This window comes from Carettochelys insculpta, chromosome 1, assembly GCF_033958435.1.
Source record: "Carettochelys insculpta isolate YL-2023 chromosome 1, ASM3395843v1, whole genome shotgun sequence".
In the NCBI taxonomy this organism is placed as follows: domain Eukaryota; kingdom Metazoa; phylum Chordata; order Testudines; family Carettochelyidae; genus Carettochelys; species Carettochelys insculpta.
In genome coordinates this window covers 74,603,249-74,615,405 of record NC_134137.1, presented here as the reverse complement: position 1 = coordinate 74,615,405, position 12,157 = coordinate 74,603,249, and the positions used below count along the sequence as shown (strand labels likewise).

The 12,157-nt window shown below is 41.3% G+C and overlaps 1 protein-coding gene across 5 annotated transcripts in view; it reads right to left on the bottom strand.

Annotated features, from left to right (window-relative positions):
- The window catches only part of TDRD3 (tudor domain containing 3), a 345,653-nt gene that overhangs the window by 151,728 nt on the left and 181,768 nt on the right, over positions 1-12,157 (bottom strand). For all 5 annotated transcript variants that reach the window (XM_074988725.1, XM_074988707.1, XM_074988715.1 and 2 more), the window contains 2 exons: positions 9,572-9,728; positions 9,059-9,184 (listed from right to left, as the gene is read on the bottom strand). In XM_074988725.1, coding sequence (XP_074844826.1) covers positions 9,059-9,184; positions 9,572-9,728 — 283 coding nt within the window. The remainder of the gene's footprint in view (positions 1-9,058; positions 9,185-9,571; positions 9,729-12,157) is intronic.

Genomic DNA, 12,157 nt, shown 5'->3' with positions numbered 1-12,157 from the left:
TCAGTTGCAAATTTTGCCACCTCACTGTTTACCCCTTTTTCCAGATCATTTATGAATATGTTGACTAGGACTGCTTAGCCAGACAGAACCCCCTCCCCTCCTCCCTCTTGGATCATGAGAGAGAGAGAGCAGTCTTTGATGCTTCAGGGGGCACAGATGTGCTGTCTCATCATGACCCTGAAGAACAGACAGAAACCAGACAACAAGGACAAACGGGCTAGCTGACGACCGGGGCCTCAGGCTGCCCTTGTCTGGTACTGGCAATTGATATGCCTACACACCATCCCAGGAGATGTATCTCACGCCCATAAGAAAAGAATGCCTACGTTATCTTCACCACACAGGTGTAAATTAAGTCTCTGTAACCCCTCTGTGAGAACTGGCATCACAAAGACCATCTAACACAATTGGCATCTTTAAGATAAGGAAGAGTGTACGTGACCCAAGGGGTATAAAGAAGGGTCTGGCAGCCCACTCTAATTGAGCTCCAATTACCTATACCGGCTGGTCAGGAAAGTCTTTGCCTCCCGAGGTCCCAGGGGATGCCCTCCTCGTACTACTTCTTCCCAAGGGATTGAGTGAAAGATGCTGGGCACGCCAAAATTGGATAACGCAGGGGTGAGAATTATACCTACTATGTATTTTTCTTTTGTGTGCATTCAATAACAGATCTGTAAGCTAAAATTATTTTGCTATATGTAAGTTACTTGTAATGAAAGAAGTGAAGTAAGAGCCTTGTAACCATAAGAGTTCAGTTTTCTTATCTAATAAACAGTAACTGTTTAAGTTTCAGCCTGACTCCTCCTGTTACTGTACTAAACCGAACACAAACAAAGAACCCAAGCTGGTCTTGGCTGCATTAGCATGGTCACTGGTGAGGTGTACTGAGAGCTGGGTGTTGAGTCGTGTCGCCTCCACGGGGCAGAATCTTGGGGCACCTGTCAGCCACCCTGGCTGCCTGCTGTGAAGGGACTGTCTGTCCTAGCAGTCAAAGACTCGGGTGAAGTAGGCTCTCAGTATAACCCTGGCTGCCCGCTGTGAAGGGACTGTCTGTCCTAGCAGTTAAAGACTTGGACAAAGTGAAGGCATATGTGATATCTCACCAGGCCATCGGCTAACAGAGTGGCCCCAGCACAGACCTCTGGGGGACACCACTATTTACCTCTGTCCATTCTGAAAACTGTCCCTTTATTCCTACCCTTTGTTTATGAGCTTTTAACCAGTTATCAATCCAAGAGAGGACCTTCCCTCTTATCCCATGACAATTAATTTTGCTTAAGAGCCTTTGGTGAGGGACCCTGTCAAAGGCTCTCCCAAAATTTAAGTACACTACATCCACAGCATGTACTGCTGTAGCAAAGACAATCTTCTGTACATTATTTCTTCTCCAGTCATTGCAAAAAGGTCTATATTTTCACTTTGGTGAATATTAACTACGTAAATCCCTCAGCATTGAGATAATAATAAACTTCAAAAACAAATGCTCATTTGCAAGGCTACATTTTAGCCACTGATATTTTCTAGTAAAAGTCATGGACACATCATGAGCATTAAAAAAAAAAAAAAAAAAAAAAAAAAAGCTCCACGACCTGTACTTTACCCTTGACTAAATCACAGCAGAGCTGTGGAGGGACTGTGGGAGCACAGGGGAAGCTGCCGGCCTGGGGGTGCTGGGAGGAAGCAGTCCTTGCAGCACTCCAAGGGGACCCAGGAGGCATTACAAGTGCTGGGAGGAGGAGAGGTGGTACTGCAGGTATATGGGGTGGGAGGTGTGGGGGAAAGAACACCTACTGGTGCAAGGGCATGGGAGACTGGCGTGGTTGGCAGGCTCTGTCTCTGGCTTCTAGAAGTGCTGACATGTCCTTCCTCAAGCTCCTAGCTCCACGTTTCAGGTAGCTCCTACTAACTGGGAACTGTGGCCAATAGGAGTTGTGGGGGAAGGAGGGAAGGACATGTAGCTGCTTCTAGTGAAACCCCTCGCATGTAAATGCTGCCCAGAGCCTTTGCCCCTTCATGCTACCCACCATCATGTATCTGAGGCACACATGGGACTGTTGCAATAAAGCTCAAATTATATAAGTAACTGTCATAATACAGGATTTCCCAGCAAAACAATTATCTGCAATCACATTTTATGAGAAAAAGTACTTCTGTTAATACTTAGACCCAAGCATATCATATAAAATGTTTGGTGAACTTTAGAATGGCTCATACCACATTTGAGGCTGAAGGAAATACTGCAGGATACCTGTTTTTTTTGCCAGCTGCTTCACTGAATCTTTGGTCTAACTATTATTGCAAGAATCTGCCATTACCATTTACAAAAAATAAATTTAAAAAGTTGTCCTCCTCTCTCTTTGAAGAGACTTCCCAAAAGGGAGACAGAATTTTCTGCAAAGCTACAAGATTTAGTTTTCTAGATTGCTTTATTCCCCTCCATCTGAACTTCCTCAATTTAACTTCTGACATCCTTTACAAGAAACGTCAAAATTAAAGCAATACACAATAGTGCAGAAGCAAACAGGATTTTAATATTATAATTTTATATCAGGGATTTGAATTATCAGACATTTTTAGCAGCCTCTAGACCCCAGGACACAGCTGTAAGTACAAATAGAGATGAATAAATAGCACTGTAGCCATCTACAGGTTAATCAACAAATTAATAACAGCAGAGATAGCTAACAGATTTTAAACGAATTACCATAAAGCGCATGTCTTCCATTGTTACCATAGTCAACCAACAAACCCTTACATAGTTTCCCCCATTTTAATTTAATTTCCCCCTACCCCTGAGAGCTTCTTCTGTATTAGAAAAGTGCACTGGTTTCACTTCACAGATCAGAAAACTGATTCAGCTAAATTCCTGTAACCTCCCAATATGATTTAGCCCTTACTTTTATTGATTTAGCTTACATTGGTAATTTATCTATATAAGCTGAATCAATGTAAGTTGTATGTGTAAATTAGGGATCATAGAAGTTGAATTAGATCAGTTTTAAAATCTGTTCAGTAAAACCAACCTGTGAGGTAGATGTACAGCAATATGGAAATAAGCCTCTTATAGGTTGGGGAGTGAAAATCAATCCACTGGGGCTACTGAAGGAATTAACACTCAGCTATGAGGGGGGCTCTGGGCAGGGTAGGGTGCAGGAGTTGGGTGCTTTCTGGGTTGGAGGGGGTGCAGAAACAGGCTGAGGGGTGGGGTCTGGGTGCAGGAGGATTTGGAGTGCAGGGGTCTGGGTGGGGGTGGATAATCTGGGTGGGAGGGAGACTGCAGGAGGGGTTTGAGTAGTAGGGAGCACTTGAGGGGCATGGGTGATGGTGGGGGAAGCTTACCTGTGTCATAACCCCACACACACATAGCTCTGTGCCTCCTCCTCCCCCCACTCCTAGGCACCACCCTCCACTGCTCTGATTGGCTGAAATTCTGGCCAGAGTAGCAGCATAAAGCCTCCAGGCAGCACAGCTGCTCCTCCTCCCCGCCCACTCCCCCACTGGGGAAAAAGCAGCAAGCAGCACCAGTGGCCTTGTGCAGAGCTGCTTACTGCCCTCCCACTCCTTGCTCCCTGGCAGAGCCCATGGGCTGGATCTGGCCCCAGCTTGCCTCAGTCCAGCCTGTGGGACTCAGGGATCCATGTCCCCCACTGCACTGTGGGCCAGCTCCTTGGGGGGGCGTCTGGATCCTGACTGTAGCCCACCCCGCCTGATATTCACTACTTTATTTACAAGTTCAAAGACTTCTAATGGATTGCACCAAGACCATTCCCCTGTTCAAAAACTGTACTGGTTAGACACTGTCATAACATGGTTTAAAATGTTTTAATACTCTCCTTTTAATTAACCAACTGACCAGGTATTTATATAAGACGAATAGTATCAAATTCCCTAGATAACCCCTAGAGACATTTTTAAACGTAAGTACAGAACTTCTACCCTATAATCCTCCAGTGTAGCAGTTATTTAGAGTGAGAAACCACACACATTTTTAGTAGATCAGACACTTCTTATTTCAATTCATGCAGAACTCTTGGGTGTATATAATCTGTATCAGGTGACATGCTTTGTAAACTGTCAGTTTACTACTTAAATCTTCTGATTTCTCTCTTTTTATTAAACAAAATATTCTAAATGAGAAATAGATAACAACTTAACATCCTCTGTGATGTAGACAAATGTGAAGAAATCATGTAGCTTCTCAGCAGTGTGCTTATCTTGAATTTTCACTAACTTCTGACAGCCAGAACTCATCGATTCTTTCACAAGCTTCCTACTTCTGATATCCTTACAGAACACCTTGCTCTCTCTTTTCACCTCTGAAGCAATCTGCTCTTCAAAATACACAGTGGCTCTTCCAATTTCCCTCTCACATGCATGTAAATTTATGGTCCTGTAAGCAGCTTTGCTACTGATTTACATTAGATTACATTTCCAAATTTTGAGGAGTTTTTTGGCTTTAATAGTATCTCCAGCCTTGTCATTCATTCAGAAGGGCATATGCCTTCCAAGACTATTTTAGGTAGTCTTCATATCTAAACTATAATGATTTTTCTTCCTTTCTTTTTTCCTTTTCAGCATTGGAGGGTAGGAAATGAATAAAATTTCCTTTCAAAATTGTAGAATTAACATGTCATTTTGTGAGATATTAGCTCATCACTTGACGGTGAACCATTAATGTCATCATTACTTACGTTTATCATGTTAGCTGCAACCAAGAATGTGCTAGGAATTTTGCAGAAAACAAAGTAACAGACAATCCCCTTCCTAAAGAGCTTACTACTGAACTGACAAGACAGACTTATTTAGGGGTACATCAGAAGTTAGTGAGGAGTGGATAAGCTAAATGGAAAGAAGGTGAAGGGGAAGAAGGCACCGAGGGGAAGAGATCGAGAGAGACAGGTAGGGCTGAAGGGAGATGATAAAGTAGGTATGGAGTGAAACTGAAGAGATGAGACTAAGAGAGGGGAAAGCAGAAGATTGGAACAAAGAGGCAATCAGCACACAGCAGAGAAAACCCAGTCAGTTCTGTGGAAAGTGATCGGATATTGAACATAATTATACTGTGTCTTAACTGTAAAATCTTGAATGTATTACTGTGCGCCAGTATTTAACAAGAAACCTGAAAGTATGTCTAATTCCATGGGCAACTTAATGATAATCATAATTCCAAAGTGTAATCCTTTGCACTGTGGTATCCCTGCTTCAAGCACTCCTGATGGAAATTGTTGATAATACAATGGGCTGAGCATGTTATCATTCAAAAGTCCTTTCTCCTCCAAACAGGATACAGCAGTAAGGTGAAGCAAGGGCTTACAAAATTAAACAGTGCCACTAAGAAGAGGCAAAATCCTCTCCAAAATCATTATGGTTGAAGAAGCTTGTGCAGTCCCCATAGACAGCCATCAGACTACCCAGGCTGACACATGCAAGCAAGTAAAGCAATAAAGTTTGCTTCAACTGCTATGGGCCAACAGGACCTGTAGCCACTGTGGGAATGTTTGTTGCTTGCACATCGGGCTCTTTTTCCATACCATTCCTAAACTCCACTACTGCACTGACTTTTTTCCATCTCCTTTCATCTGTCACAATCTTGGATGGCTATATATTGTGCCAAAAACTTGTAACAAGGAACTGGTTCAGACATCAGTGTCCAAACAGAAATTATTAGAAACTGCAGTCTCACCCACAGAAATTAAACACAGTGCATATTCCTAAAATCTAGAAAAGATGTGGCACCATCAAAACCAGAAGAAAGCACCAATGTCAACAATAATATGAAGAGACTGTTTACAGCAGCTACTTTTTTATGGAAAAGCAATTTGTTCTGAAGTACGTGGGAGTTTCATGGATCTGCAGCTGATGCCAAACCTGAAAAAAATATTACTATTTGACCTGATCTTCTACTATAAGTGATTTATCAGTGGTTAAAGTGACTTTAGCACTAGCATGACAATAAGCAACTGAAGCAGAAGGCTGCCATTTATCACAAAGCCTCACGTATGAGTGCTTGAGTGGAAGGCAGGCTTTCAACACATACACAACAACTATGTAACATATAAACCCCGATCACTAGAAGCAGTTTAGCAACTGATTTGAAAACTCTCAGCAAATTGCTTGTGTAGCTGGCACAGCACTGGCTCCACCGACTACAGTAAAGTACTCAACTTGGAAGACTTGCACAGATCAATTGCAAACAAGGTTGTTTGTCACATGAAACAATGAAACTTGGTAGCTTCTCCTAGACCTCATCAAGCATAGCATTAGGCTTTGCTCTTGGTAAGTTATTCCTTGATGATCCAGCAGATGGCAAAGGTAACTACTATTATGGTTTGTTGTCAGGAGTTTATTAAGGGGCAAGTCTCGGCCTCGAGTGCTGGCTAGACAGTAAAGAACTGCTTCTTGAAGGGGCCAACAAGTCCTGTTTTCAATGAAATAGTTGAATTGACTACAGTATTCTACATTTGTTAATCCTGACATCACTTGGTTATAATGCAAAACAGAGATGCATTCCAGAGGTAAAAAATCATTGACTGCAGCTTCAGCTGAAGAGAAGGTGTCTTCAATGGTCTGTATACCCCGGACACAGCATTCCATCACAGGCTGCCTTTAACTTAGCACGACAGACGATGCTAGAGTGTACCCTTCCTGGCAGTCAGATCCTCCTAGCTCAACTGATCGCTCAAATTAACACTCCTTAACCAGCTGGAACACATGAATAAATATCTTTGCAGAACAAAAACAAAGAGATTCTTTTTTCATGATACTAGGCTTGGGCTTTTACCGATCTGTTCATCAACTAATAACCCATTGTGATCCTTTTGGACAGTGGATTCTATATCCTAGTGAATTGCACATATTCTTTACTGCATTATGTACAATTATGTCTTTTGTTATTGGCAATGGTCTCCTTGAAATCTAAAGGATTTTGTACAATGACCGTACTATGAACTAAGTTCTTGCAGGGAAAATCAATGGGCTCCATTCAAGAAAAACAAACTAAAGCTGCGCTCAAATGTAGAGAAGAAAGTCAGAGTGAAGGCAGCAAGGAACTATTACAGAGCTAACCACAGACAGGTGTGTCCTTACAGATCGTAGCATGATGTTGATACCCTTTGGGGAAAATACAAGTTCTCTATGGTACCACAACGAGTGTTCAAATGCTGCATAATAATGCACATGTGCCATCAAAAAACAAGCTAGTGCAAATCTTGCATGACGTTCTCATACCAGCAGCTACTAACAAAGTGACTGATACATTATGCCAGCCGAGAACTGTCAGTGTAATTCATTGTATGGCATAGGTCATAATTTTGCTAAGGTACAAGGTCTAGACAAAGCATAGATTGTTAACATCTGCCTGAACATGTAATTATGAGGATAATGAGAAACTACTAGACCTACAACACCCTTCTCATGTTTAAGACAAAATATTACCAGAAAGATTCTCCATTGCACTGTACCTGTCTAATACAAAATCACGTACTCCTCAAGTAACTCCGGTGTCACAATAAAGAAGCCACTGTCTCATATTTGTTCAAAGGGCAAGTTAAATGCACAACATACATATAAAAGCCCTCCAGCAGGCCAAGACTTGTTCAAAATATTTCATCATCACATGGCATAATGAAGCTGCTGTCTTGCACTATTCAGCTGAGTTTTTCCATAGTGCCAACATGGAGGTTGAGGCTAAAATTACCCTGTATGCCATCAGTGCCAGAGAAACTTGATACTGAACTTCAGCTTTTTGCATATGACAGATGTTCTAGTGCTTTCGGTGAGATGGTACCCAAAACTTCTGCAAGATTCTGGTTTTTGTGCCTTCTGCCAAGTCAAGAATCATAATACAGTACAAACAAGCTCAGTTTCTTGGCCTCTACTGAAGTGGCAACCTGATACCCTTGATACACCCACTCATAAGCCACTACAAATAGTATTGATCCTGAAGATGGGTGGGAGTAAAGATAGTCAAAAACTTTTGTGAGGGAACCTAAGAATTGTTACCTTCATGCTTTCAAATATCAGGCAGTGAGGATGGACTCTAGTACAGCAAATTTACAGGCTCTACTATTGTTTTAGGCTACATCTACACTAGAAGCATGTCTACAGAAATTACTGTCAGATGAGATGTTCTGACAAAACTTCTGTTGACAGATCAGGTCTATACATAAAACAGGATCCATCTTTTTAATGCTCTGTTGTCTAAAGTTTATGTCAACAAAATGCATTTTGTGTGTAGATGCTCCATGAGTTTTGTCTACAAAGCTCTCTAGTGTAGACGTAGCCTTAGTGATTGGCAGTGCCACACTAAGTGAACCTGCCATTGGTAGAATATCAATCAGGCAATGAGATGATTCCCTGGCATCCTTCACCTGAATGCCCAAGTCTGATGCCATCTCCCTTAATTTCTGATAAACTTTGTAATCCTCAGCAGATATTGGGTTGTCTTCAAGGAAAGAGGAAGTTACTCACCTGTAACTGAAGGTTCTGTATTCCACTGAGGTTTACACATGTGCGCTATGTGCCTAAAGTTAGAGAATTTCAAAGAAGTGTCCACTACTCCACGTATGTGCCCCAACCTTCCATTTGATAAAGAGTGGAGTGGACCAACCACGACTCCAGCTTCTTCACCATCATAAATCTGCCAGATTTGAAACTGAGGTACAGGAAGGCAGGAAGTGAAATACACATAGGGACCACACACATTGAAGACCCTCCATTTACAAGTAACTAACTACTACTACTTTGCGTAATGGTCCCTGTTATATTCAATTTTGGGTGACTGACAAGCAGCGTTCCCTGTAAGCCGAGCACCTCGGCAGCTGCCCAGAGAAGATTCAAATGATGTCCAGCTGATTAGCAGAGCCTGCAGCACGTGTTTCTACTGGTGGTGCACATATGCACATGCCTTGGCACACCTAAAAAAATTATTCTGAACATTATTCTGATTCAACAAAACAACTCAGTAATATCTATAAAGAAGATAGTTAACAATGAAGAAAAATTAAGCCAATAACATCTGAACTTGCTTTCACAGGCCATTTCAATGTCAGCTGCATACCTTCTATTGTTAGAGTACCCATTTTTGATTCTAAGAAGTCAAACAGTGTGCTGGGTGCAGAAGGTCTGGCATTTCCTACTTCTTCTTCGTCTTCAGGTCTTAATCGGCCTCTGCCCTTTCCTTTCCCTGTTGGTATTACAAATAAATGACTTAGATCCAGATAAATATACAAAAACTCTACATTTCTTTTCATTGGAATTGATTTTATAGAACAGTTGCAGCCTTTAAGAGTCAAAATATATTTAGATCCACAAACTACATGGGATTATTTTCAATTAAGAACACTTAAATGTGTGATTCTTAACTAGGGAACAGCTACAGATATAATACACATAACACTTTTCCAATATTCATGGCCAAGTCTTGAATACAATATCATCTACAGAAAAATATATATGCTCCTGTATAACTCCAAATACACTAGCAAAGACCATTATTATCTTTTTGTGCTTGCAACACAAACCCTCTATTACACAGACAATTCACTTGAACAGACAGCTTCACAAGTTATACCTCTAGGTGGTGGTCCCTGAGTAGGTTTCTGTTTACCACTGTTCAGAAGAAAATTTAATGCTGCTTCCAGGCTGTTGCTATTATCCATAAGTGCCTGCCTTGCTGCTTCTTTACTGAAACCCATTTCTGTTATGTGTTTTAGAGCCTTTTCATCAACCTGTAATGAAAGATATACATGCAAAAGTAATCACAAGCTATAATACAGATTTCATATAGAGTAGATTTGCTTGTAAACCACACATTAATATTTCATTAAAACATTAATTTATTTTAACGCATCATGATTAATACTTTGCACTGTTTATAAAAATATTAAAAAGTAAGCTTTCTGTAAATGACTAGAGTACACTGAGTTGAGGGGACAGGAGCAGATGGCAATTTTAGGGGGATTTCATGTGCTTTTGGGAGGTTTCCTTCGATTCGGGTTCTGATTTTTGGAAGGGATTTTTGTTCTTCCTTTTTGCTTTGTTTTTTTAAATTAAGAAATAATATCAAATGTGAAACAATGATTTACACAGTTTAACTCATCATACAAATAAATATCCTGATAGACAAGAGTATCTCTTCCCATAACAGGAAAAAAAGCAGCAAAAGCATAGCAAGCATTATCAAGGAGCCTTCCATTCTTCATACAAAAGTTGCCAAAGGTATGACTGACAATGGTTAAAAAAAATCAGGTTATACATTCCCCAGAACAGGGAGGCTAGATATACAATGATTAATGTGAGGGTAGGTAGCTTCAGGTATGCTAGTGGCACGTGTCTCATCTATGTTAGTGTCTGGCAGAATGTCAGATGGTTTATTTACCTGATCATCTGCAGGCACAGACATTGGCAGCTCCTAGTGGCCTTGGTTCCCTGTTCCTGGCCAACAGGACCTACAGGAACTAGTAGCCTAGCTCACAGCACTTCCCACCGCTCCCATTGTAACATCACAGCCCTTTTGCTCCCCCCTCTCAGCAGTCCTGCCACAATGTCTGGAATCACTACAGTGGCAGCACTTCACTGCATCTTTTGCACAGGGGCAAACATGGCAGTGACATTAAAGAACTCTTCAGATCACTACCAGAGCTCTAGCGTCGCTGCCACTGCAGCTCTGGGATGCTTGGCTACCACAGTAGCAATGGCTGTGAAGCACTTGTAGGGGGTGGTGGGTGGTGTTTGCCCCAGCCCCACCCTTCTGCCTGAAACTCCACTCCTTCTGGGGGCCCAGAGGCACTCTCCTTGCTAAGGAGTGCTGGGGGATAGTGCAGGGCATATCAGTAAGTCCCAATATCTACTTTCAACCCTGCTAATGTCATAGGAAAGATGGTCTATGTTACTAACACTGAAGCAACCTATACACATTGCTCAGCTCAGTCACAGACTTCGTATGTGAGGCTCCAAAAGTTAATCTAACTTGTGACAAACTCATTGGTAGAACAGTCATAGTGCCTCCCTATATTACAGGGGAGTGATGAGGATAAAATTTATTAATGATTAAAAAGTACACTGAGAGTACAGTGACAAGGGCCATGGAGTTCAGAGTACCAGTAAAAAAGAGGCAGATTAGAATGCTGCTCTCCTGGAAAACAAAACAACAGCGATGGTTAAAATTTATTTCTCTAGTGCTCAGCAAATCTGTTCTACTATTCTGTCTCCTTTGCAGATAGATAAGGTGGGTGGGGTATATATCTTTTGCACATTTATCACAAGGAAGAAAGGAAATTCTACGATGCACCAATGGTACATCACTCCTTTCAGAGTTGTCCCGTCAGTGTCCCCTGTCTGCTGATGTATATGACAGCTGTTGTTCTCAACAGGAGCCACCCAGCACTCACAGCCTGGGCCATAGAAAGCTAATCCTGGACAGGACCATAAACTGAGCCATGAGGGAAAGGCAATTTCCCAAAGACACACTCTCTCATACACTCCTTGTAACATTTAAGGTATCTATGGACTCTAAAGAACAAATCAATCTTTACGTACGTGTTAATGGCTGAAGGTAAAAGAATTAAAAAGGATTCTTTTAAAATAATTTTGGGCTGTTGTATATATCTGAAAAGTCTGATCTGAATGATTTCTTTTAAAAATCCTGTATTACTAATACATACATAGTATATTGTTAAAACTGGAGGAACTTTACTATAGAAGCTGTTTATCTGGCCAGTGATTTCTATAAAGTTTTAGAACTTACTTGAGGAGGAGTATTAGCATTAAGGCCAGAGCTTTGCTAACTGGTAGAGTTCTGAATAGTAAATATTTTATTAATATCTGCAAAGAGAGCATGACTATTTCTAGTTGACTCAGATTTGATCAGCACCTTAAAAGCTGAGCTGCGTGTAGACAATATGCATGCATGCAAAAGGAATAGTTCTGTGAATTGAAAAAGTCAGTAGTACGTTAGTGTTTTGGAAGATAATTCATTTTTTGAGAGCCGCTTTAGTGGGGGAGATTCTGAAGGTTTAGTTGTATATGGGAGTAGTTAAACTGAGGCTCTGATGCACTGTTTATGCGTATGCTTAAAGGTCGTGTCTGATTTATTTATATAGCTGTTCTCAGTATGCCCCATTTTGGTGCATTTATTAGCTTGAATTGTTAGAAAGGA